This window comes from Gymnoscopelus braueri (assembly GCF_963280865.1).
Source record: "Gymnoscopelus braueri genome assembly, chromosome: 13".
Taxonomy (NCBI): Eukaryota; Metazoa; Chordata; class Actinopteri; order Myctophiformes; family Myctophidae; genus Gymnoscopelus; species Gymnoscopelus braueri.
In genome coordinates this window covers 17,406,419-17,431,795 of record NC_137615.1, presented here as the reverse complement: position 1 = coordinate 17,431,795, position 25,377 = coordinate 17,406,419, and the positions used below count along the sequence as shown (strand labels likewise).

At 42.2% G+C, this 25,377-nt stretch overlaps 2 protein-coding genes across 5 annotated transcripts in view; both read right to left on the bottom strand.

Moving 5' to 3' along the window:
- Positions 1-1,103: 1,103 nt before the first annotated feature.
- On the bottom strand, positions 1,104-3,737 carry pet100 (PET100 cytochrome c oxidase chaperone). The gene is made up of 4 exons (XM_080447854.1): positions 3,647-3,737; positions 3,318-3,404; positions 2,565-2,597; positions 1,104-1,965 (listed from the first exon to the last, which is right to left on the bottom strand). The coding sequence occupies exons 1-4, from the start codon at positions 3,671-3,673 to the stop codon at positions 1,867-1,869; spliced, it is 246 nt and encodes an 81-aa protein (XP_080303980.1). The 5' UTR covers positions 3,674-3,737; the 3' UTR covers positions 1,104-1,866.
- Positions 3,738-4,894: 1,157 nt separating this feature from the next.
- brd4 (bromodomain containing 4) overlaps positions 4,895-25,377 on the bottom strand; it is a 39,608-nt gene continuing 19,125 nt past the window's right edge. For 2 of the 4 annotated variants that reach the window (XM_080447804.1, XM_080447801.1), the window contains exons 2-19: positions 17,766-18,147; positions 16,318-16,455; positions 16,087-16,222; positions 15,170-15,513; positions 14,662-15,030; positions 13,856-13,984; positions 13,436-13,675; positions 12,652-12,902; positions 12,171-12,529; positions 11,944-12,042; positions 11,458-11,847; positions 10,305-11,210; positions 10,090-10,202; positions 9,186-9,336; positions 8,948-9,078; positions 8,442-8,650; positions 8,115-8,355; positions 4,895-7,805 (exon numbers count right to left, since the gene is read on the bottom strand). In XM_080447804.1, coding sequence (XP_080303930.1) covers positions 7,737-7,805; positions 8,115-8,355; positions 8,442-8,650; positions 8,948-9,078; positions 9,186-9,336; positions 10,090-10,202; positions 10,305-11,210; positions 11,458-11,847; positions 11,944-12,042; positions 12,171-12,529; positions 12,652-12,902; positions 13,436-13,675; positions 13,856-13,984; positions 14,662-15,030; positions 15,170-15,513; positions 16,087-16,222; positions 16,318-16,455; positions 17,766-17,999 — 4,509 coding nt within the window. In that variant the 5' untranslated portion in view covers positions 18,000-18,147 and the 3' untranslated portion in view covers positions 4,895-7,736. The remainder of the gene's footprint in view (positions 7,806-8,114; positions 8,356-8,441; positions 8,651-8,947; positions 9,079-9,185; positions 9,337-10,089; positions 10,203-10,304; positions 11,211-11,457; positions 11,848-11,943; positions 12,043-12,170; positions 12,530-12,651; positions 12,903-13,435; positions 13,676-13,855; positions 13,985-14,661; positions 15,031-15,169; positions 15,514-16,086; positions 16,223-16,317; positions 16,456-17,765; positions 18,148-25,377) is intronic. The other 2 variants (XM_080447802.1, XM_080447803.1) reach the window with 2 other exon arrangements.

The following is a 25,377-nucleotide window of genomic DNA, read 5'->3' as shown; positions in this document are numbered from 1 at the left end:
TAAAGTTTTCAAATAACTGTAGTGGAGTAAAAGTACAATATTTGGATCCGATATGTAGTGGCGTAGAAGTAAAAGTATTGGAAATTGGAAATACTCACAAATACCTCAACATTTTACTTACTTAGTTACTTTCCACCCCTGCTTTATATTGCTTTTAGACTTTAGGTTTTATGTAGGGCAACATGGAAACCATTGCAGTTTATCAATGAAAAGCTAGTTAGTTAAAACGGATACCGGTAGTCAGTTGTTGCTTAAAACTGCTTCACTTAAGTCTGTCTTCATTTCCTCAAGGGCTGTCGTCTTCACTGAGGCACACAAGCTTCAAAGTAGGCCAATATTATGCAACAATGATCATTACAAAGTACTATATTATGCATATGCAATACATTTCAAGTTATGAACACTAGATACAAGCAAGAAACAGCAATAGACATCTAGACTAATGTTGCAGTTGGCTATGCATGTGTAAAATGACCCAGTGCATTACTAAATGTAAAATTCATCCTAAGATGAATAAGGTTATGAAATCCATTATTTTGACTCCATAACCATTAAGTGGAAATACTATTTATTTCAACAAATATACCCGACCTTGCAGAATGACAATCTACAGATACACTTCTTTGTAATCCTAGTTTAGATGTTACTATTTTGTAATAAAAATGTGTTATAGACAGTTACTTTCAATTTATGTCTATATAGACACAAAAATAAATATAGTCCAACAAATTCCCAACCTCTGATTTCTGCAGCAGAATTGCTGAGCACCTCTCTTCACTAAAAGAAAAAGATCCTGCTACAGAGCTCCAGAAGTGAAATAGTGTTTCTTTTTTTAAGTCATGGGAACGTCATACATATACTGTATAAGTCGTGTTCACGACTTACGAAAAATAAACATGTTTTCACTTCTGGGGCTCCGAAGTATCCAGAAGTTTACTAAGCACTGTAGGCGATCTACAAACCACATAACTTTTACCCCATTGGATATTGTCATCTAATGATGACATGAAATGGCACACATTTATATATATATATTGACAAGGAAATCATGTCACGGTTGTGTTTGTTTTGATAAACAGATCCTTTGAAATGCAATGATTAAGTTGAAAGCAAAGCAAACACATTTAATGAAAAGGCATGTGTTGTGCAAGGAAATTGCACAATACAAAACATAATATATAATTTACAATAATAATTACAATTTCTATCTGATGCAATCAGATATTTTGGGGGGACAACCACATGAATGCAGCAGAACAAAGCAAAACCCCCCGAGCTGAAATGTATCAGTTCAGACAGAGATTACATTGAAACTGATAACACTCAGTTCCCTGGAACACAAACACACTCTGGGGTGTTGCAACCTAGTTCTACTCGGCCATTTCCAAGTTGTCATGCTCCAGCACCAGTCAGTCCAGTGGCTGCCAGTCCAATCCCTGGTTTATCAGATGCTCCATTGTGTTTCTCTGGGGACATCAATTGTTTCTTCCACAGTGTAAATAGGGTTGGGATCTGATTTGAACGATTCTGGTTCCTTAACGGTTCCCTTTAACGATTCCTATAAGGGGTTCCAAATGGACCCTAACAGGTCTGTAACTCTGAGAGTGTACAAATGGAACCCAATGGACCCGTGTACACTCTCAGAGTTATAGTGGTCCATAAGATTCAAAACTTTGAGAACCACCGGTATTGTAATTGTATAGCAGACGTGAAGTCCACATACCAGCTCTGACAGTGTGATAAAACCACAGTTACTGAAACGGTTCCAAATGTGATGGAACCTCAATGAGAAATTGACGGTTCCTCAATGTTGAATCCGGTTCCCCAGGTTCCTCCGATTCCGGATCCCAACCCTAAATGTAATCCTCAGTTCTCAGACTCCACACTCTTTTCTTTTAACATCCGCTCATGCCGCTGCTCCTTACGACGTCTCATTCGCTCTTTGAAATCCGCTAGCTCTTGCCTCTGCAAAAAAGATGACTGTCTTAATCAACTAACCTATGAAGCAACATATGACATTGTTGCTTTGAATGGCATGATATGGTAAAAAAAACTACAACAATTATGTCCATGCATTTGAAATATTTGATTTGATTGCTTGATTGAATACTTTATTTAGAAGTTTGCAGAGAAAAAGCACATGAAAGTACAGTTTAAATACAAGGTAAACTAAACACTATTAAAAAGCCCATGAAAGCCTAACGCCTTGCTTCACCCTATAGTTGTAACCCCTGTCATTTATGGAGGGGGCAGGGGGCAACTAAAAAAATATGTAGGCATAAATATAAATGTGGTAATACAAGACTTGTAGCCGACATGGGTCTACCCGAGTGAAAATATAGAAAATCTGTCAATTTAGTGATTTCCAAGCCTTAAAAATACCAACCTGGAAATATTTGCTAATGTACTACTTTGTCAAAATATAACAATAAACTTATATAGCACTATATAGTGCTTTACAAAAGAAGCAACAACAACAACATAGCCCTGAAATCATGGCCTACATAATTATTTTGTCATTATGAATTTTAAAATAAAATAAAAAGAATGCCAAATAAACTTACATGCATGTTCTCATCAGGAGGGAAAATTTCTCTCTGGACGTCATAACATCACCACAGAGAGAACACAAGACAAATAATACATGGAGAGAGAGCTTTGTTAATTCAAAATAAACAAAACACAACAAGTCGGGTAATATTCGTGTTTCATTCAGAAGGTCTAATACTGGTATAAGCCAGCGGTTCTCAACCTTTTCAGGCTGCGACCCCCAAATAATCATATTTGAACTGGGGACCCCCCACCCACCCTGATAAGCACTTGGAATGTAGGAGTTGAGGCATTACATTTTCGGTTCCACAGATAAATATTGTGAAAATAGTAGATCTACAAGCTAGATCGGCTTTATTGACTGAATACTTTTAACAGTTTGCGGCGAAAAAAGCACAGAAAGTACAGTTTAATACAAATACAATGCTAAAAGGATTGAACCCAAGAAAGCACTATGGCCATTGGGGTCCTGTGTATTATATATATGTATTATAAAAATGTGCCTCTTTCTTATAATATTTGACAATTTGGTCAATGTTTGACCAGTTTTTATAGTATAGTTTGTTGATTACTATTGATGCAGTAATGGTCTTATTTCTTTTTGAGGTATTTTAAGGTCTTTTAAGTCCTTAAATTGTCACTTCACTATCATCTGAGGACCCCCGACCCCCATTTAAAAAAATAAATAAATCTGGGGACCCACAGGTTGAGAACCACTGGCATAAGCATGTTGTTGCCAGGAATGGAATAACATGAACTGAGCCGACCTTTCTCTTCACTATGTATTCTTCAAAGTATTCAGCTTGATTCGAGATCCAGAACATGGTAACTGGAAAGGAGATATACAGCATCATCTGTTGATGGGGGGAAAAAAACATAAGAAAGCGTTTTGACCATAGATATATAATAAGAACCATAAGAACATGGTATTAACATAGTTACATCATGACCATGCTAAAGCTAATGGCTAGTTCAAGTGTAAATACACTATCGTATTCCCTGCCAATGAAAATCTAAAAAGCTGTACTTTAAATTAACAACGAGCAATACTTCTATCAGAAATCATATAATCTAACCATCTATTATTCTCACTTACTCGAAACACCTCTAGTTTAACACCCATGATGTTCACAACACAGAGCTTGGTTCACAAAGTCAACCTTCACGCTACTTCCGGGTTAGCTCAGTTTCATCCTATGGTTTCATCAGACCCTCGCGTCATCACGAAAAGGCCCAATCACCGACAAGCTACCAGAGGTGGAAAGTAACTAAGTGCATTTACTCAAGTACTGTACCTAAGTACAATTTTGAGGTATGTTTCACTTTACTGGAGTATTTCCACTACTTTTCTGTACTTTTACTTCTACTCCAGTACATCTTAGAGGCAAATATTGTACTTTTACTCCACTGCAATTATTTGAAAACCTTAGAACTAGTTACTTTGTAGATTTTAATAATAATAATAATAATAATACATTTTGATACCAATACTTTTGTACCTTTACTCAAGTAAATTTTGAATTCTGGACTTTTACTTATAACAGAGTATTTCTACATTGCAGTATTGAATACTTTTACTTAAGTGAGTAATGTGAATACTTTTTCCAAGCTACAAGGAAAAGGGAAGACATCTTATTTCACACTGAAAGAGAAGTTGTTTACAAAATGATAAAATGATAAGCACTATGAAACACATTGTGCCCACATAAAATCCAATCATGGTGACCCATTTGGTTAAATAAATATATATATATTTTGTTTTAATTGAAAATCTCTGGAGAGGTTAAATAATATTAAACCAATAAATAGTCTCTGATGTGGCCCAAAGGGTCAACAGCTGGTGTCTCATCTAAGAACCCTTTACATCTCCACTAGGTCTTGTAATGTTAGCAGTCTACTGCATACTGGAGCTGCACTGAATCTAATCCCGATGATCACAGGACCCCATTCCATTCATCATCACCCACCAAGGCCACGTCATCTTCAATGGGGAACATTCTGGAGCCATGGATCAATGTGGCTTCATAGAATACAATTTGGTCTACATGTCAAAAATCACTGGAGGGATGGAACATTCACACAAACTCTTATGCAAAATCAATCTTAATGGGGGCATTTTGTAGGTTTTGATTCAAAGATGCACGAATCCTGGATCATAAGGTCAGGCTTCACTCGGCAACTGAAATTCTAAGTTTTATAACCTTATATTTCTGAACATCCTTGTTATTTTCTGCTCAATTCTTTGAGCACTACATCTTTCCCTGGCTTAAAAACTTGACTGGCAGCAGTCGCTGGATCTTCAATCATTGTCTTTTGGATACATGAATAAAAAAGACCAACAATATTTATTTCATTTTTTTTATTTTCTATAAAAGAGATGAGTTTATTCAATGATCATAACAGATTGAAGACCTCGATAGACCACTCACATACCAAACAATAATCGAGGAAAATGTCTGAACACAACCCCCCTCCCCAAAAAAAAAAGGTGTAACACAAAATAAAATACCTGAATAAAGCAAACTCTGGGCTGAGCTGCAGGTCAGCACATTCTCTGTAGAACCCATGGCACATTATGTCCAACACTTATTGTGAAAAAGAAACGAAGGCATAACCCATCTACGCCTAACTTATACTTCGTCATACGACATTGTCGCACCTACGGCGGAGCATAAATTAGGCATTATGCAAAGTGTTGCTTGACAAAAATAGTATTTTCAGGTGAAAATACATTACTTTTGTCAAGCGAAGTCACGTTGCTTTAACGAGTTGATGCTTTTTTCTGTTGAAAATCATATTTTTGTTGCACAGCACTTTTTTTCGCCGAAGCATAAATCAGGCTTTAAAGGAATGAAGTTTTTCTCTTTAACCCCTTATTTTTTTTAAACCATTCTAATAATAAAAATTATATATATTCATATATGGTGGACTTCATAGAAATAAAAAGGTGACTTAAGCAGAGAAACAAGTTCTCCTGAAGCATCGTTTAATCTCCTCACCAACAGAATGCTCATCTACAATGGGGAACATGTCTCCCTGCACCACAAACAAAAAACACAAACATACAGTTGCACAGCCATCCAAATATACACATTCACACACCTAGACTTACACTCAAACGCTAATGTGGCAATGCGGAAACAGATCTATCTAAAATTGCATGATTGAAGAAAATGAGAAAGTAGTTGTCAAGTGTGTACACTCGTCATAGAAGTCCAGCTAAAACTAAATTTAAAACCTGATTATTGATAATGGGTAAAATATAAAATGTTGACTTTCCTTTGTACACAAACTTCCAAAATCTCCCTCCCCATCAAATATTACACCACCCAGTCCGTACTCACCCCTTCCTACCCAAAGTGTAATAAGCCACCTAGATTCGCAACAAAATACAGGCACTGGAGAAAACACCATAACAGACAAGTCAAGAGGATAAGATTAAAGTTAGATTTCAATAATCCCCGATCCTAACAATGTCTCAGATAACAGAATCAGAACTCGCATCCATTATTATTGAAAGAACAATGATATAAATCAAGACTTTTTGTTTTTTCAATGTTTTCATTTTTATAACTTCTGTCAATGGTTTTTTATACTTGCACTGTCACCGTGCCCTCAATAAATTAGGAAAATGTGTTGTAAAGACTAATCGAGTGCTCATTGCCTCATTCCAATCCCTGCAACTAGTACGGAAAACTCTACTGGAAGTGTCTGTTAACAGGGAAATTAAGTTGTTCAGTGTTTTATCTCCTTGATTGTTCTCCCCTCTTTGCATATTGCTATTAAATCAAAACAGTCAACCACTTAAACCCTATCTACTTAGTTGACCGGAGTCCCCCAAGGCTCTATACCAGATCCTCTAGTATTTCCCACTACACCAAATCTCTTAGCCAAAAATACTAGATCTTCAATTTTTGCCAAGTGTTCGCCCCAGAATTGGGATGCTAGGGTTCAAGTGGTTACGTCAGATCAGAGCAGAATAAAATCCTGGCTAATTGAGGGAACAAAGGACAAGGAGCATGTCACCTTTTCATTAAATAAACAGGTTCAGTAGTGTGAAATGTGCGCTGGTTGCAAAGAGGCCAATGAAATAAGTGTTCCCACCGCCAGGTGTAATACACATAATGGTGTTACTGTCATTATGAAACCATAATCTAACTAAAGCTCAGAAACAGCTGGACTTTCCCCCCCACTCTCCACCAGCAAGATCCTGCTCTATCTTCACACAAACAGACAAGGTAATACAAAAAACTTCAAATGATTCTGTTTTTGATAAATACTTGCTGGAATAACAATAATGCATATATTAGGGGAGTTTTTGCTAGCTACCTACATGTTTTGGGACCAGGACTTTTAGCATAAAAAGATAATGGATTGTTTGGCATAGACATTGGTGGCGGAGTGTATTGGTGAGAAGATAAAAACAAAACAAAAAAGATCCAAAATAAACAGTTATAGTACTATAAGAAAATACTTCTTTCAGTAGATCCTACATGATGAAAAAGATCTGCACTGCTCCAACTCCTGGTTTTAACTGTTGTTATTGGTTAGTTCACGTGTCCAGGCCACAGAACATACCGTCTGTATAGGAAATAGTGTGTAAGGCAAACTGTACCTTCTCTGCTGAGAAATATGTTTTACAGTATGGAAGTTATTTTTTCTTTTCTTCTTCTTATCCCTCTCCTGGAACCCACCCTTGCATGTGTTCAACGTACAACAAAACTAAACTAAACAGAACAGAACATAAAAAGACCAGTCTTCTTCACCACCTCAGACATCTGGCAGTTTCACAACACCTCGGCAGTCTGTCAGTACTTTTTCAGAGCATTTCATAGTTGTTGGGACGTCTTTTCCTTTTACAATTATTGTTCGCCTTTGCTCCTCCAGCACACGCCATTTAAGAGACATGTGACAACAGTAATTGTGTCAACGGGAGTCCTTTCTCTCTTGTTACAGTCAGTACAATGCTGTATTCCCTGTTCACCATGTCCTTTCGGTCCACAGGGCTGGTAGCTGATGACCGCACGTCACTGTGTGGGCCAGTCCAGCTTTTTAATTCAGTCTCTGAGGGCCATGACATGTCTACATTGACTCCTTGTCCCTCTGTAGTACATGATCACTATCTCTTTTCAGAGGAAGATCCTGTCTTTTCTTTTTTGCAGTTAACGTTTCTGTTGAGCTCCACCTTAAAAGAGATTCTCTTCGAAGATAGCCATTAAGTCACTTTGGAAGTTCATGTCAATGGTTGCCGTCATCTGGGGAGGAAAAGGAGCAATGGGTTAAATGGGTTGAAATGACGCGAGAGAATGAAAACAACAAGAAAGATCTTTGTCTAATTCGTACTTCGTGGACATGTCACTTGATGAGAATAAATATTTCGGGCAAATTTCTGTATAAATTAGGCTTAAGAGTTCTGTATAAATTAGGCTTAATGAGTTCAAAGCCAGCTCATGACCGTTGTTGTAAAATCTTTTTGTGCATCTTTCCCAATTCTATATAGAAGCTAACAAGACGAAAACATCAAAACAAACACAGGCTCTTTTAAAAACAAGGCGAAATCTCACCGCTTCTCTCCTCCTCCTTTCTTGTTCTCGGCGTCGTGCTAGCTCCCTCTGTTGGTCCTGTCCACTCTGTGCTGAGGCCTGAGGTGGCGTGGGGGGCTTGGGGGGCTGCTGGACAGCAGCGGGTGGGGGCTCCTGCTGCTGCTGCGAAGGGGCCTGGATGTGCTGCTGCTCCAACCGCCTACTGCGAGGTTCCTCGTGCCGGCTTCTGCTGGGCTCCATTACCTCCTCCTCATCCCGACCCCTGGGAAGACAGAGAGGTGAATTAATACCCAGGTGAAGTCAAAATGCTTACTCTTGGCTCCCGTCTCCTCTCTCGGTCTGTCTTACCGTAGTTTTTCTTGCTCTCTGCGGAGCCGGTCTTTCTCTGCCTGCTCTGCCTGGGCTTTCAGCGCCTTCTCCCGCTCCTCCTTCTCCCTGGCAGCACGGCGGAACTGCTCAAAGCTGTCACTCGAGGACTTTACCGCAGATGAAGGGGCCGACGTGGACTTCTGTGCCAGGCTGGCCCATGAGCCCAGTTGACCCTTCGGTTTCACGTCCTGTAACAGACAAGACGGTAACAAGAGAAAGAGAGATAATCATCATTGATCCATCCTGTGTTCATGTGTTGAGTTAATCACAAAAGTGACTGCTTTGAATAGGCAAAAAGCAGTCGATGTTGAGCAAAACAGACACATCTAGAGTATGGTTATATTATATCTTGATATTGTGAAATTAATTGTTGCCAGTTCTAAATGTTTAGTTTTTTTTGCCTTGCCAGCAGTATGTTTTAACTTTCAAATCAAGCTAATGGAATACAATAATGTTTGAAAATCTGTTGACAAACAAACACCCACCTGTACCTTTTTTGGGGCAACAGGCACCTTGGACTCTTGTTTGAACTTCTCCTTGTCTTGCAGTAAAGGGGACGGCCCGGTGGACTCTGAGGAGCGGATGACAGGGCGGGAGGTGTCCATGGACTTCACATCTGCACAACACAAGCACACACAGACTCAGCATCCTCCATAAACTCTTGATCACAGACTTTGTCACACAGGTTAAACAGGAACAACAGGAAGTAGTCTTGTTACTCACTCTGTTGGCCGTGGCCAGGATTAGAGGACTTGTTGTCAGGATGTTTGTGATGGTCTGGTCTCATGGCAGGGTTGAAGGGTTCTCCTCTCATCACAGGTGAGGGGAGGGGTTTCTCCTCCTTCAACACAGCGTGACTTGGAGGGGGCCTCTGCTGCACGGGAAGCAATGGTGACATAAATATCAGTTGTATGCCAAAATTTGGATTGTGGTTCAATCTCATGGCTCTGATTCTGAATAGGGTATACAGTACCATTTTGAGGTTTCTAAGCACACATAACAAGTGCCTATTAACAGTAGACTTTTCATTTTCGTGAAGTAGGCTTTGCTCTATCGGCTCCTTACATCAATAGGATGTGCAGCTCACAAGAACGGCAGTACTTAGGCCTTTAAAATCCCTGAGGAACCTAGGCCATTGATGAAACTCCTCCATCCTCTTCGGTCTTGTGGATAACCCCTGGACACTTAGTATCTTGTCCTATCCTATCTTATCTTTATGCTAATGTTAACCAACAGTGCTAGGTTATCTACAAGAATATCAACTTGGTAACATTACTGTAGCTAACAGGATAGTTAATAATGTCTCTCCACCCAGTTAACAGACAGTCTCTGGGTCTGGTCTTTCAAGACTCACGCTGTACTGTGACAGCAAATTGATTGCTCCACCTCTTCAGATAAGTGCTGGATTGTGTTGACATTGACAGTCAATTCACAAGCATCCTCATTCGCTTTGAGCAGCCCCCTCCTCCCCACATTTGTTTTACTTATCAGATCTGCACAAATCATATAGGCGATATATTTCTGCTTCAAAATTTTGAGGAAAGGTTCAATTATATTATTTATATGATTTTTTTATTATTATCCCCAAGCAATCAACTGTATAGCTATGTAAAGAATAGTTACTCACCTTTTTAGGTTGCATGTTCTGAATCTGAGGTGGAGACTGGTGACTGACAGGTGGGTACTGGGGTAGTTGTGGGGAGTGCATCATGAGAGGGGAAGGGTTCTCCCTCATGTGACCTGTAAGACAGAAATAAAGTCATTAACACCACAGCCTGCTTCATCCACAGCCCAGTGTGTGCTACAAATAATGATATGCCTATTATATATCTTTTTACTTACCAGAGTTATAAGGGTCAGGTTTGATCTGACGTGGGGAGGGTTGCTGCTGCTGGATAATCTGCTGTGCTTTGGTGGTGGGCAGGGCTACCTTGTGTTGTGTGGCCTGGGACTGACCAGTCTGACGAGGGCCTTGCTGGTAATCCATCTGCTGTGTGTGTTGCATATGGCGGGCTGGGTTCGAGTGCATCTGTTGGGGCGGGGCTTGATGTGACGGGGCGGGCTGAGCATGAGACTGGGCAGAGAGTTGGGGAGGAGGCAGGGAGGTCTGAGCGGACAACTGAGACTGCACTTGTACAGACTGCAAGAGAGGAGCCTGGCTTGGTTGCGGCTGCTGCTGTTGTTGGTGTTGATGTTGGTGTTGCTGTTGTTGTTGTTGTTGTTGTTGTTGTTGGTGCTGCTGCTGCTGACGTGCCTGGGCCTGGAGAGTCTGCATGAGTTGTTGGGACTGCTGCTGGGTCTGCTGGGACTGGCGGCCTTGGACTTGGTGGAGCTGCTGCAGGTAAAGCTGTACTTGGCTTAGGGGCATTGCGGGTGCCGGTTCCTCGTCCTCCTCCAGCAGTATCTGGGGTGGCTGGGAGGAGAGCAAGCCCTGGGGGGTAAGTGTTGGAGGGGACAGAGGCCGCTGGTGCACAGGCTGAGGAGGGTGGAGCATGTGAGAGGGAAGCTGATGCTGTGGAGGGCCTGATGACTGGGGCTGCAGCTGCTGTTGGATGGGTGGCGGCTGCTGCTGCTGCTGCTGCTGCTGCTGCTGCTGCTGCTGCTGCTGCTGCTGCTGCTGCTGCTGCTGCTGCTGCTGCTGAGGTGGTGGTGGTGGTGGTGCTGGCTGCTGCTGGGGGGGCTTGGGAGGTAGCGCTGCTGCCTTGTGACTGGGCCGAGAAGGCTGCTGGGGCAGGGCGTTGTGCAAGGCTAAAATGTGGTCAAAGAAAGACAGGGAATGGAAAAGAAAAAGTCGATTAACAACTAGAAAGACTTCCCTCAATAGTGTGCATACACTATGCAATTGTCCAGATATGCTTTTCAACCCAAAAACTTCTTCGGCACAACCTATTCATTCCCACCAAGTTTGATTAATTAATATCCAACCAATATCTAGTTAATATGGTAATGGACAACAGACATGTAAATGACTACTTACAAATCTGAGGAGCCATACCTGGAGACGGGAGGACGGGGTTGAGGAAGGGGTGAGTCTCCGGAGACACTGGCCCAGCGGCAGGGTGAGCGTTGAGTGGGTGAGGGGGTGCAGGTGAGGAGGAGTTGCCAGCATGGTGGGACAGATGCATGAGGGGCGGGCCAAAGTGCGTCGTCAGGGAGTCAAAGCTGTTCTCCAGCATCTGGGAAGACTCCAGTGGTGCTACAGGGGGAGCAATGAAGCCTGTGGGGGGAGGCGGATGCTGCTTCAGCTGGATGCCAGGATGGAGACCCTGTGCCTGGGAGCGAGGCCCAGCCTGGGCTGTAGGACCACCCTGAACATGAGCCGGATGACTTTTCCTCCCTTCCTTCACAGACTGGCCTTTCTTCTTCTGTTGTTTTGGGGCCATTCCTGAAAAGTAGCGCGATTTAGTTACCCTTTTCCCTCATTTTCATATAGGATTATAAATTCAGAGGTTTTCCAGTGGTCAAAGAACTATTCCTTTACCTGTCTCCTCACGCTCACTGTCTGAGCTGGAGCCACTGCTTTCTGAGGAGGACCCAGCCTTTTTGGAGGAAGGCATGGTCTCCATGGGCTTGTCAACAACTGCAGACAGGAAAGAGCAGCATAATGATCATATATCATGTTCAATCTAAAATAATAGCGTAAAAAGAACAAAATGAAAACCTAGGAGAGTGAATAGTTCTAACAGGCCATTCTCTACAGTTACTCACCAGGAGCCTTCTTCTTCTTGCGGAGGCAGGACGACACGTATCTCTCCAGCTCGCGCAGAGTTGAAGGCTTCAGCGTCTCAAAGTCGATCTCGATCTCATCAGGGTTGGTGTTCTTGAGCGAAGGCTCTCGGGACTGGATGATGTGCACGACTCGTCCCAGCTTGTTTCCGGGAAGCTTGTTAATGTCTAGGCTTAGCTGCCTCTTCTCCTCGTACGACATAGGCCTGCACTTTTCCCCCGAGGCCGACGACCCAGCCGCCCCAAGGTCATCCTCCAGGCTGGGAACAGACTGCATGTTCACCGGGTGGTTGTTTTTCACCACGTCCTTTTTGCTAAGGGGTAACAAAATGCAAACATTGCTTTAAGAGATTGGGGGAGAAAAGACAACATTGTTTTTGTAATTACTAGCCAACTGAACAAGAGCATCCATCATGGAACCACAGGGCATTGTACAGAATTACAATTATACTAATTGCCTAACCTAGACTTCTTCTTGGGAACAACTTCCTTGTTGCTGTTGTTATGGTTCTTTGACTTCTTAGGGAGCTGCATGGACACCGATGTGGGATCCAGGTTCTCGTCTACCGGGCCAGGCATTCCTCCTTTCTTCTTATGCTTGTCTTTCTTCTTCTCTTTCTTCTCCTTCTCTTTTCTCTTTGGTTTGCTGGTTTGCGGTGTTGACAGTGCGGCAAGCTGCTCATGGACAGCCTTGAGCTGTGTCGAGAGAGGAGGCTAGGTGTTAGAAAAGGAATACAAAACTGACAACTTTTAGGCCCGTTAAAGCAGTGGTTCGGACCCCCGATCTGAAAATGTTTTGTGCCAAGGACCGATTTTTGAAATATCTTCAAAAATAGCAGATATACAAGCTTGATGCGCTGCGAGCTTGTATATCTGCTATTTTTGAGCGGTGTAGCCGCAGCTATAAGTGGGGTTGGGACACCTCATTAGTATTAGTTTCCTGCACTGTGATTGGCCCACTTTCCTGTACTGTGATTGGCTGACTCTATTGGCTGACTCTATTCAGCACTGTGATTGGCTAGCGAGACACATGATGACATTAATAACCTATAAATAGGATTATGCACTTCCAAAAACTTATTTTGGAAGTGAGCTTCCATCACTATGATGACCACTGTGATGACCAGACCGCCCACTTCACACTGGGTGGGATTTTTTAATATCCAACATATAAATGGAAAGTGTTTAAAATGATTGTTATGGACATTAACTACTTTTGATTTCTATGAACATTTATGCTGACTGACCTGATCCTGGAGCTCTGCCAGTCTCTGGGCCCTCTCCTCCTCAGAGTCGTCTGTGGAAGACTCGGACTCAGAGGATGAGTCACTGGAGCTGTCGGAGGAGGCGATGACGGGGGCAACGCGGCCCAAAGGCGGCTGGGGTTTGACAGGGGCCGGGTGATGCAGGGGGGGAGGTGGAGCACAGACCAGCGGCTTGGTCTCAGGCTCATCTGGCATCTTAGCGAAACGCATCTCAAAAACATCCTGGAAATTAAGCAGAGATGACAGAACAATCAGACATAAGGTTGTTTCTCACTGAAATGAATGATATATTACAAAGCACAAAGAGTAGCCCCAATGAGCTACAATGGTGAAAACACTGCCATAGTAATCTTTTTAACCAAAGCAGCTACTGAAATTATATCCATGTTAAAACACCTTTACCTGTAGTTTGCGGGCCATAGCTACCACCTCATGGTCTGGTGGATTATACTTGTAGCAGTTGGAAAACATTAACCGCACATCAGCAGCAAACTCCTGGGCTTCCCTATATTGCCTGTTCTCCAGCTTACCCTACAAACGCATCAAGAACATCAACAGTGAGCCATGGTACAAAATCCGCCCCCTCACAAATAATGAACATTCTCATTCTCAACCAGAGTTGAGTGTAATTGCTTTACAAAGTAGCATGTTGCTGTATATCAATTTATTGGGTTAACGAGTATAAAGTACAACTACTGCTACTCCAACATGGGATGTCAAAGTAACAACAGTAACAGCCATTTCTAAGCTATGTAAATCAATTCAAATTTGTGCAGAATTCATGACACAGGTCGGCCATCACGCAAACGTTTGGTTAACAGGAAATGGAATTATTTATCTCTGCCAATGCAAGAGAAATATAGACAGGCTTTTGCTGTCTGTTATGGTTGTTTCTAAGTAAGTAATTAAAAAGGTGGAGTCAGAGAGACTTATTGACGGTATCAGAAGAGAAGTCTATCCTCGTTTCAATGTGCTAGACCCCTGGGAGATGAATTGCTTACTGCAGGACTTGCTGCACTCAAGCCGTGCTACTCGTACGCTGTGTAGGGAGTCTGGACCGAACCCAGGACCTTGTGGTCCAAAAGCTAATGCTCTACCTACTGACCTACCGATTGTTTCAGGGAGTAATAAGTAAATGAATTAGCAACAATTAACGTGTTGTATATTACTTCTCTAAAGTAACAAGGTTAACACTAGATCCCACACACCTTGATGGAGTTGAGGTCCATGGGGTGTTTGATGATGTCATGATAATCGTGCAGTCCCAGAGCAGCCACATCCACAGGTTTATAGAATGGCCAGGCATAAGCAGCGTGCTTCTTAGAGAGCATGTCCCTAACGAGGCTACCACAGTAACCCAGCTGATCCTGCGCTTTGGGGCTATGGCCTGTACTTGGTCCCCCCAGTCCCATATGATGCTGGGAGTCTGGGGCCTCCTTCTTTATCAGTTTGCTAGGCCGGGCGCTCTCTCGCCTGGGCAGCGTCTTCCCAGACTTTGACTCTACGGGAGAGGACTCGCTTAATTGGTCATTCGCTGTGGGTGTGGTAGTGTCCGCTTTCCTTTTCGTGCTTTTTTTCTGGAGATGGGTAAACGGAAAGAAAGCAGAGAGAGATGGGGGAACACAAAAAGACAATGAGTGATTAGATCAGCTTCCAAAAACAGAACACCCGTTGTCCAGGAGGCTGAACAATAAGCTCAATGTCAGTGGCACTCACTTTGGTCATGGTTACAGGGCCCTGCAGCATGGGGGCAGTGCTCTGCATGGATGCGGGGGGATGGCTGATGTGGGTGGGTGGAGGCACAGAGGTCATCATCGGGACTTGAGGGGTGCAGTCTGACGGGCCCAGGGAGTATGGCGGTCCGAGCTGTGGTGCATGGCTTGGTAATATAGGGGGCACACGAGGGGGGTGGCTCTGCATGATGGGCTGGGGAGGTAAAGAAGGCGGGCCCTGGTGCACTGGTCCTCTGATCTGCGGTGCTGCCGGGAGGTTGGACAAGCCACGGGTTTGTGGCGTCGTGGACGGAGAATCGACAATGGGTCCAGGTTTCAAGTTCAGTCCTTGATGGAAGACACGGACAATAAGATGAAAAACACCGTCTCGTGGAAGACAGTAGCATAAATGTATTAACTATTAACCCATTAAGACCGGGAACGCATCTGTGTCATTTGTAGATTTCTTTGGCTATTTATCAAAAATCGTGAAAATGTGTGCAAATATTTGAATATATATGTATTTTTAAAGTGAACATTTGTAACTCAAATCTTTGCTTCAGGGGGGTCCTTGGAACAAAATATTTTGAGATGGGGGTCCGCAGCCAAATACATATACAGGCATGCAAACAGCCCGAGGTGAAAAAGGTGACAACATGTTGTTTTCTTTCGGGTCAGGTGTCACACAATTGCCCTATTTGGGTTCAAAAAGGTGACTGTAGCTGAAAAGTGACACTTTTGCATGTCTGCATATAATTTTGGGGGTCCTTGACATGAAAAAGTTTGAGAATCACTGATTATAGCAACATACGTTTAAAAAAAAAACTGCATACAAATATTTATATTCAAATGACACAGATTCTTTCCCGGTCTCAATGGGTTAATGCAAAACAAATTGCCGAAGCGTGGTGTCGCCAATACCTCCGTCTCGTCGGCCCCGACCTCGTCCCTTGCCCGTCATGACAACGATTTCAGTCTCTTGCTCGGGCATTTCTGAGACCTTCTGGAGGAAAAGCTTCTCCAGCGCCTCGGCCATTAAGACTATGTCATCTCCGGGCTGTAGGGGGAGACAGAGTGCATGAAATCAGCATCCATCAGTATCTACAACACGATATACAATGTGGATTTGTTTTTTATAGCTTCAGTACATACCTTGTTGTAGATGTAGCAGTTGGTAAACATGGCGTTGAAGTCTTGGATACATTCTTGGGCATTCCAGTAGTAGCTGTTCTCAAGCCTTTTCTTGATTGTTCCCATGTCCATAGGAGTTTTGATTATTGAGTAATAGTCCTAAAACAATTAGGGCAAGTTCAATGTACTATTTCATACACACGGGCAAATCAAGGCATACAGAAGCATTCAAAGACATAAAAGCCTCAATTACAGAAATAAAAAAGAAACAGGTGTAACTTGAAATGGGTATGCCTAGTAAAAGGCAGCAGAGAACAATTTGTTTTTGCCTGGATTTAATAGTCAAGAGTTGGCGCTGTTCATAGACCAGAGTTTGTTCCAACTATGTTTGGCATAAAAACTAAACACTGTCTCACAATGTTTTGTTTTAACATTAGGGAAAGCTATTAGACTGGTCCTTGATGACCTGAGACTTCTCAAGGTTTATAATGTAAATGCAAGACAGATGTAGGCTATTTTGGCTCTAAACGCTTAACTAGACTAAGAAAACTGAACACATTAGCTTGATGGAAATGTTCCTTTACAAACAACGCGAGTAAGGAGAGACTGCTTCATCACAAGCTCTAAATAAAGACGTAGGCACAAAAAAGTTGATTGTACCATAAGCTGTGGTATTAAGCCACATAACTTTGAAGAGAAAACTCTTAACCGAGACAGCCCTCTCTGTACCAATTTCATCTTGTTACCAGTCATCATCAGGCCGCTATGTAATGATTAAATGTATTGAAACAAACCTGGTACTGATTAGAGCAGAACTTATAGGGTACATTTTGAGTGCAACTCTCATTGATGAGATTTGTTTCATTTTAAATCTTCACAGGGGAAACAAAAATAACTAGGTAAGCTTCCATTTCATTCACCTGTTCATTATCAATGCACCAGTTAAGTAAGGCCAATAAATGGTAAATGGTGCATTTATATAGCGCTTTTCTCCAAAGCGCTTTACAATGTGCATAACATTCACCCATTACATAATACAGTCACAACGATGGCAGAGGAAACCAAGCAAGGCACCAACATGCTCATCAGGAGCAGTTATGGGTTCACTGTCTTGCTCAAGGACACCTCAACAGTAACTATGGGGGAGCCGTCGATCGAAACAGGAACCTTTCGGTTCCCAAGCGCCTGCTCAAACTCCTGAGCTACTGCTGCAGTACGTTTAACTTCTGAAACTTTAACTCCGTAATTTGTAAAGTAATGATGCAAGCTATAATGCATTCTTCATTTTAACTCAATTAACTTGACGTTGCAACATTTTCAACTACCTAATTATGTGTGATGAAGGGATAAATAATACAGTAAGGACACACAGGCAATAATAAATCTGTTGCCTATGTGCACCGCATATGTGATGAATCTCTGAGTTGTGTGGTACTGTGAGCCAAGAGCCAGATAGAGAAAGCACTCACCGGCAGGTTAAGCTTGGCCGCGTCAACTGGAGACTGAAAGGGCCAGGAGAAATGGTGCTTCCACAGAGTCTTCAGCACCACCTTCAGCAGGAACTGCAGCTGATTGGTCTGACGCCTGGGCCTGCTGGGGTTGATGTACTCTGGAATCACGATGTTGGGGGGCTGGGCGGGGGGCTGCCCCTGGCTGCTGCTGCCCGACATCTGTGCTGCGACTGCTTCCAGGCCGTCCCCCATGCTAGCGCGGCGGGGCGTGGGCAAGGGTCCCGGGGCGGGGACTGGAGCTGGGGTAGCGGTGCTGGCAGGACACCAGTTCAGTCTTGGCCCTGGCACGGACTCCACTGACAGAGTACTGCTGATCCCATTGCACTCCTCACTGGACTCTCTGCGGAAGGAAGGAAGCATACACTCATTAGCAACACGTATAAATATCTTGCAAGTTAAACCACATAGCTACAATAACTTATTAAATGCAAGACAACAATTAACATGGTCATTATGATCTGAGCAAAACGTTGTTAACTTGTTGCCATGCTGGTTTTCATAGCCCTATCTGTAGCCCCACACATCACCCGACATTGGGACTCTGGCTCCAAGATTTGGTCACAAGGATATTTGAACCTATTTTCTAACGGACGTTTTTGCAAATGTGAAGGTAGTTATAAAATACTGCTCAAAAGGAAAGGTTGTCTAGGTGTAGGACCCGCCGCAGTGGTGTCCGATAAGAACTTAACCGAGATGTGAACCCTGGTGATTAACCCATTCAATCCGGGAACGTTTGAAAAGTTGTACAAATCTTAATATGTATTTTTTAAAGCGAATATTTGCAAAATATTTTGTTCCAGGGACCCCCCAGAAGCAAAGATTTGAGTTACAAATGTTTGCTTTAAGAATATTTTTTTTATGTATTTTCAAAAATAGCAGATCTAGAAGGTCATAGCGCGGGCACTCGGTGCCGTGCTTGCTATGCGCTTGTATATGTACTATTTTTTAATAGCCAAAGAAATCTAAAATGACAAGAGATGCGTCCCCGGACTGAATGGGTTAAGAATGAGTATGGATCTAGGGAGCCCTGTACCATGCAGAGGTATTTGGGTTGCAAGGCCGAATTGTCCTGGTTCGTACAGAAGGTTGCCGGTGTCTCTCCTGGTGGGAGCTGGTCGATGATCTTGAAGGTTCTAGTCTTAGGGATTTGATATATAGTGCTTGGCTGGACGCTTGTGTCATCTCACTGATGTCACGATGAGTTAGCCACATGCAGTTTGACATTAGCATGATGTCAGCACTAGATGTCTCTGCCGGCTCCATATATGGAGCTCTAGATCAAACACGGCCCAAATATGGAGTTTGTGATGTCAGCCTTAGGTTAGTTAGATATGTAGCATAGCTCCATATATGGAGTACCAATATTCAGTGGGTAACTATGGCAACCTATCAAATACCCATATGACGTGAAAGTGAGTGAAAGCCTTCGTAACAGTAGTCTTCATCACTACAGTAGCTTAGCCATTAGTTCTTCCTGCTGCACATTGCTATCCCTGGATGTCAATAATCCATATTAACGGTCTGCATTTCCAATCCATAGTGCCTTTATCAGTGCTTTACAGTGTGCATTCGATTCACCCATTCATGTACACAATCTACACATTCACACACCATCCGTGTGTGAATGCTCTGCAAACTCCTCATCGGGAATAGTTGCAGAGGTGGGCAACCTTTTCAAGCACATTGTCACTTGGCCGTTTCCCAAAGCAAGTGCCAGACAGTGAAAACTAGTCTTATCATTATATGCTGCTAATTAGAATAATACATAGTCAATAATTTTATAATAAAATTAAAACAATATTTAAGAATGAGACAATGTCAGATGAATAATAAAGATAAGATCAATTATGGGGATAAAGGCGTTATGCATGCCAAACAATGATGGGACTCTTAAAATAAAATATTGAGAATAGTACATGATTTCATATACAAATGTTTGGTTTTAAGCCCTTGTTTTTCAAGATTACTAAAGAAATAAGACAGTTTCATAGTTATCAAGATATTTATTTACCAACAAGACGCCAATGATTAAACATATTACACTGCCAATACAATAAAATAAATAATCTAAGCTGGTATTACTGGACTTCAATATGAAATGAACCCCCCCCCACAAAAAAAAAATCAGTACATTTCACACATGTCACTGCTGAACAGTCTCTCAGCAGTGACAGTCATCTTCAGCTTGACTGTTTCACAAGACTTTCAAATGTCTATGGCTGGAAGGGGGGCGTAGTTTAGGGGCGGATACAGGGGACATGTCCAGGACCAGAGAAGGTGGGGGGGGAGGGGGTAGTCCCCCACCTTCTCTGGAGATACATACAGAAACTACACACACACTACTACAGGACCATTCAGAAACAGTGCCAGCTCAAGCCCCCTCCTCTCATTCAAACTGATTCTAACAGCCAGCAGATCATAGAATCAATAGCAATGATCAAACTCAGTTTTAAAGCTAGAGTGAAGATAGTAAAGTATGATATCAAACTAGGTGACCAAAGAAGGTATCCATTGGTAGCAAGCAACCATGTCATGCTATCTTGTTGACGAATGGGTTAAATAACGCACCCAATTTAGGGTGAGGGAAAATGAGTAGCTTTGAACTCTGTCTTATGTGTGTGTGTGCAAAAACCATTCGAAAAAAAGCATTAGAAAACCCCTAGTCCTAACTCATGATGTACAGAGCATCTGGTGTTAAAGCCCCAAACACAACACGATTTCGGAATAATTGTCAATGTTTTGTTTAAGTTAGGCAGGTAGGCAGGGCGGATCAATGGAGCTGCCCCCTGAAAATCAACAAGTCAGAGACCCCTTCACACACAAAACATACAGTAAATGGGGTAGTCTCTTACAGAAAGACGTTTTTCTTTCTGTGAGACAGTAGCGTTGTCAGTTCTCAGTTGTTTCATCAAACAAACTAAATCATAACACACACTAATAAATGTCACGAAATCTGAGAAAGGAATCTCAGGAATGTTTTAAGGGAGCATGAGGTGTAATTCAGTGGGGACAGTGAATCACGTGATTTCCTACTGTCGTTTCCAAAGCTACTTCTGGCTACCGCCAGACGGACAGAATTAATTCCATTTTCTCCAAACACAGACATGATCAAATAGGCCTATACTAGATAAACGACGTCAGATAAATTTTATTTTTGGAACACAGTTATTATATGACGTGACGTTGAAAAGATCTGGGGCTTAGAATGGAGAAAACAACTCTGTGACAAAGGGGGTAACGGAAGGGACGTCAGGACATCTGTACTATATCGAAGTTATGTTGACGCTTTTTAAATTAAACGCAAGATTTTTGCAAAACTTCATATTAACGATATGAAAACCATGGGATTGTGCCCTACACACACAATCATGTACACACTTTGGAAACTACCCGTTTGTTTACAAACAGTCTGGGGTGACTAAGAGAATCTGCTCAGAATTCAACATGCCATGATGAGTTAATTTACGAATGGTCAAGAGTAGATACTCACAAACTAACGTTACCATTTTCATATTTGAAATGTAAAAAAATAAGAGAAAAGAAAAATAGCGATTGCGCTGGTCGCACTCAGTGAGTAGTTACGAGCGCTTCGTCTGATTTGATCAAAAAGCATATAACACACAGAATTGTAAATGTTACCTTGCAGCTGTAAATTCAGTTCAATCAGTATCTCTATCGAGGAAGGCCAAGTCCACCACCATGCAAACATACTACTGTAACTGTGTGATGCGTGCGTGGTCGAACCGTTTCTGTCCTCACTGCCAGTCGCCACCTCCACGCCGTGACTTCTTGTGTTTGCCGCAAATTGGCGGCAACGTGACACCCACAAACACACTATAGAATGCTGCAGTGGTTTCTGTTGTCAATGCTACTGTCTGGCTTCTCCTTCGTGGTGGTTTGAAAGTAGTTGTGTTTTAGCTAGTACAGTAGCCTACTTAACAGGTAGGCCTGCGACGCCCAGCATTGATATGCAGCCATGGCCATTCATGTAAATTTGCTCTGCGATGATTGGTTGGGTTTCACATTCAAATGACCAGCCTAGCAGAGGCGTGATTTAGGGGGTGGGGGGCCCACATAATCACATGGGTGATGTCCGGGACATGAAAAGGTGGGGGGACAAGGACATCCTTTTCAGGAGAAACTGAATGTACATGCATACATAAACAGCAAGCTCGCAGTCCCCCTCCCCTCTCACTCTCATTCAAACCGGTTCAAACAGCCAGCAAGCAGCTCACAGACTCGCTAGCAATGCCCAACCTCGGTTTTAAACAGAGTAAAGAAAAATAGTAGTGTCATAATATGAAACTTACAGCATCCACTGGTGGCAACCATGTCATGCTATCTAATCGGTAACATGGTTAAATAACAGGCTAATCCTAATGCATGTACAGACTCTACAGAGCATTTGGTTCTAAATCTGAAACTTAACTCAAGCCAATTTAAAGCTTGTACACACACAGACATACGGGTAATAGATATTTAGCCTATAACCTAGAGATGATCTCAGTGATAACGATGACGTGCAGCTCCAGTGTTGTGAGCTATATGGGCAAGCCAACATGCTAGCACAAAATGTCACGTGTACAGATAATGTTAAAATAGCAATTTTAAAACCAATTGTACTCAACTATATACACACAGCCTACTTATGCTGGTGTTATAGTAAAGCAAAAATTAAAAAAACTCTAGGTGGCATATAATGATGCATTTCAAATATTGCTGAAACTCCCACGGTGCAAGTGAAATGTTTGGGACCAGTAACATACACATACCCATCTTTCATGCTGTGTTTAGGAATTGTATGTACATATTTATGTGTAGACTAATGAAGTCAAATAATGTGTTAATAATGGCCTTAACAGGGATCACACAGAGTGATACAAGGTATTCCTTGTGCTTCTGGAAACACTGGAGGCAATGTTTTCTGGTATTATTCAGGCTATCTGAGTACCAGACAGTATAGTCTGTTTTGTATTACTGTTTTTATATGGACCTATTGTGTCTGAAATAAAGTTTATCTATCTATCTAGGAGTAAGAACCTTGCACACAACACCTTGAAGCACCTTCAGCTCTAGGACAAACGGAGAAACTGTTCTTTTTCTTAATACTGCCGTAATTCTTGATTATTCCTTTCCCCCGTTGTTGTAAATATGTTTAATATCATTATTGCTGCTACAATATCGGAGGAACCAGAACAAATTAATTGTACTCATATGTACCCGTACACCAGCTGTAACAACAATGGGGTGGCAGTGGCTCAGTAGGTAGAGTGGCTGCTTGGGGAACGGAAGGTTCCAGGTTTGATCCCAAGCTCCCCTGGGTTAGTGATGAAGTGTCCTAACACACTGAACCCCCCCCAACAGCTCTTGATGAGCAGGATGGTGCCTTGCATGGTTTCGTCTGCCGCCTGTGTGTGAATGGATGAATGTAATGCATATTGTAAAGAGCTTAAGTTAGGATAAAGGCGCACCATTTACAAATAAAGAAAGCTTGAGTGTGCTCGTCTTTGTAGAACAGCGTGAATGAGTGTTTTTGATCAACTCAACTGAAGTGATTACATCAATAGCCCAATCTGAAAAGATCAGCCAACACAGGGAAGCTGTCAGAACCTTCCCTAAAACATCCGGGACAACGTTCCACACGTCCCAGACTCTTCTCCCTTCTGGCTCCCAAACTGTGGAACGAACTCCCCATTGCAGTTAGAACTGCAGACTCAGAATCTTCCGCCGTAATTTGAAGACTCATCTCTTCTGACTCCACTTACGCCCGTAGCACTTGCCCTAGCCATGACGACCTTGCAGGCTTATGCAAAGGTTCAAATGTAATTTAGGTTAATTTGTTGACCTGTCATCCTATTTATAGTTTCAATGTACAGATTATTTATGTATATATATATTATACTGTTTACTTTAGACTGATAATAGGTTCCTGGTTTACCTATGATCCTAGATTACCATTTCTATGCATTTTATGTATTATGTTGCGTTTACCTTGCTTACTGTAAATCACTCTGGATTAAGAACTTGTGCTAAATGCCTAAATTGTAAAAGAGTGTCAGCCAGGACAAACAGCCACTCTACATCCAGAGAGGATGTGTGTGGTTAGTCAGTGCCTGACTATTATAAGGGGACCAAGACATGTGAGATTTTCAGGTTTTCCGCTCCCCAAATCTGCTTTACTCATATTAACACGTGTGTGCTATCTCCTACAAAAACATACATTTTGACATATAGAGACCTAACAGGGGGTTACATAGACATTGGAACACACACACACACGCGCTTTAAAACAGTTTGCTAACAATGCTTTGAGCTCCTGGCTGGCTGTTTGAATCGGTTTGAAATGAATGAGTTTGAGAAGAGAGGGGAGGGGGGACAAATTACCATTGGTGGCTCTGGTTGCATATCAATGGGGTGTGTACTGTGTACCTGTCCTGTGCTAGGTAGGCTACAACCACTTAAAAATTAAAGGTTTGCACACTGTAGCTCCCTTTTGCATATTTATTTTTGGTACCACCTGAGTGGGCTGAGCGATGTTTCGAGCACACTGCTCTTCTTCAGACTTGTCTCTAAGTTTTGTAGTTTCAAGATCAAAACCTGCCTTTAAATGGAAAATGGATGTGCGCCTCTTTTGATCCTCATTCTAGGCTACAACTACCAAATGCTCTGTACTACGTATTACGTAATTAATTAGGCTTTTTCCATTTTCCTGCTTTAAGTCTCTCTCACACACACATACACACACACAGCTGTCAACAATGATCTGCTACACTTTACACCACACATTTCTTAGAAAATGCAGTTATTTTCCCCTTATGTCATAATCTCAGCTACCATATGTGGTTAGTGGCTCAGCGACTTTGCCAAATGATGAGGCGGTCTCTGGTTCCAGCCTCAGAACGCTGAGGTGCGTTTGGGATGCAGGGGTCTGGGTTGAGAAAGGGGTCCTGCTTAGCTATCAGTGCGGGATGTAAATATAATTAAATAAAAGAAAAATCTGAATGTTGGGAAAAATCATATAGTTACCCATTTTTCACATTCTGATTACATCATCCTGATAATAGCATGTAGCACTTACTACCCAACATGAAGTTCCATTCAAATCATATCCCAAATGAAGGCTGTAGAGCAGTAACAATCCTTTTCTATTTATAGTAACAATGGGCCTCATTCACCAACCATAAGAAGACATTACTTCATAAGGCCCACTTACGCAGTTTTCTCAAAGATTTTCTGACATTCTTCACCAATGTTTTATTCTTAGCTGCAATTTGTTCTTAGGTAATAACAGAAATGACTCATTCTTCTGTTTTCTCCAATTCTACTATGCTATTCATTGGTTTTGTTATGCTTTACTGGAAAATTCCACTACCCTCTATATTTTGTATACTAGAGGAACCCTTGTGTAAATGGGCCTGGTTGTCCCAGTAGTGGACTGAATACTAAATCAAACCACATATCAGATATTTGATATCTATCAAGCTTTTGTTATACCAGTTAACTCCACTCCATTTGAATTAAGATACGATAATAACAATATTAGCACACATACAAAAACTGAATAAGTGAA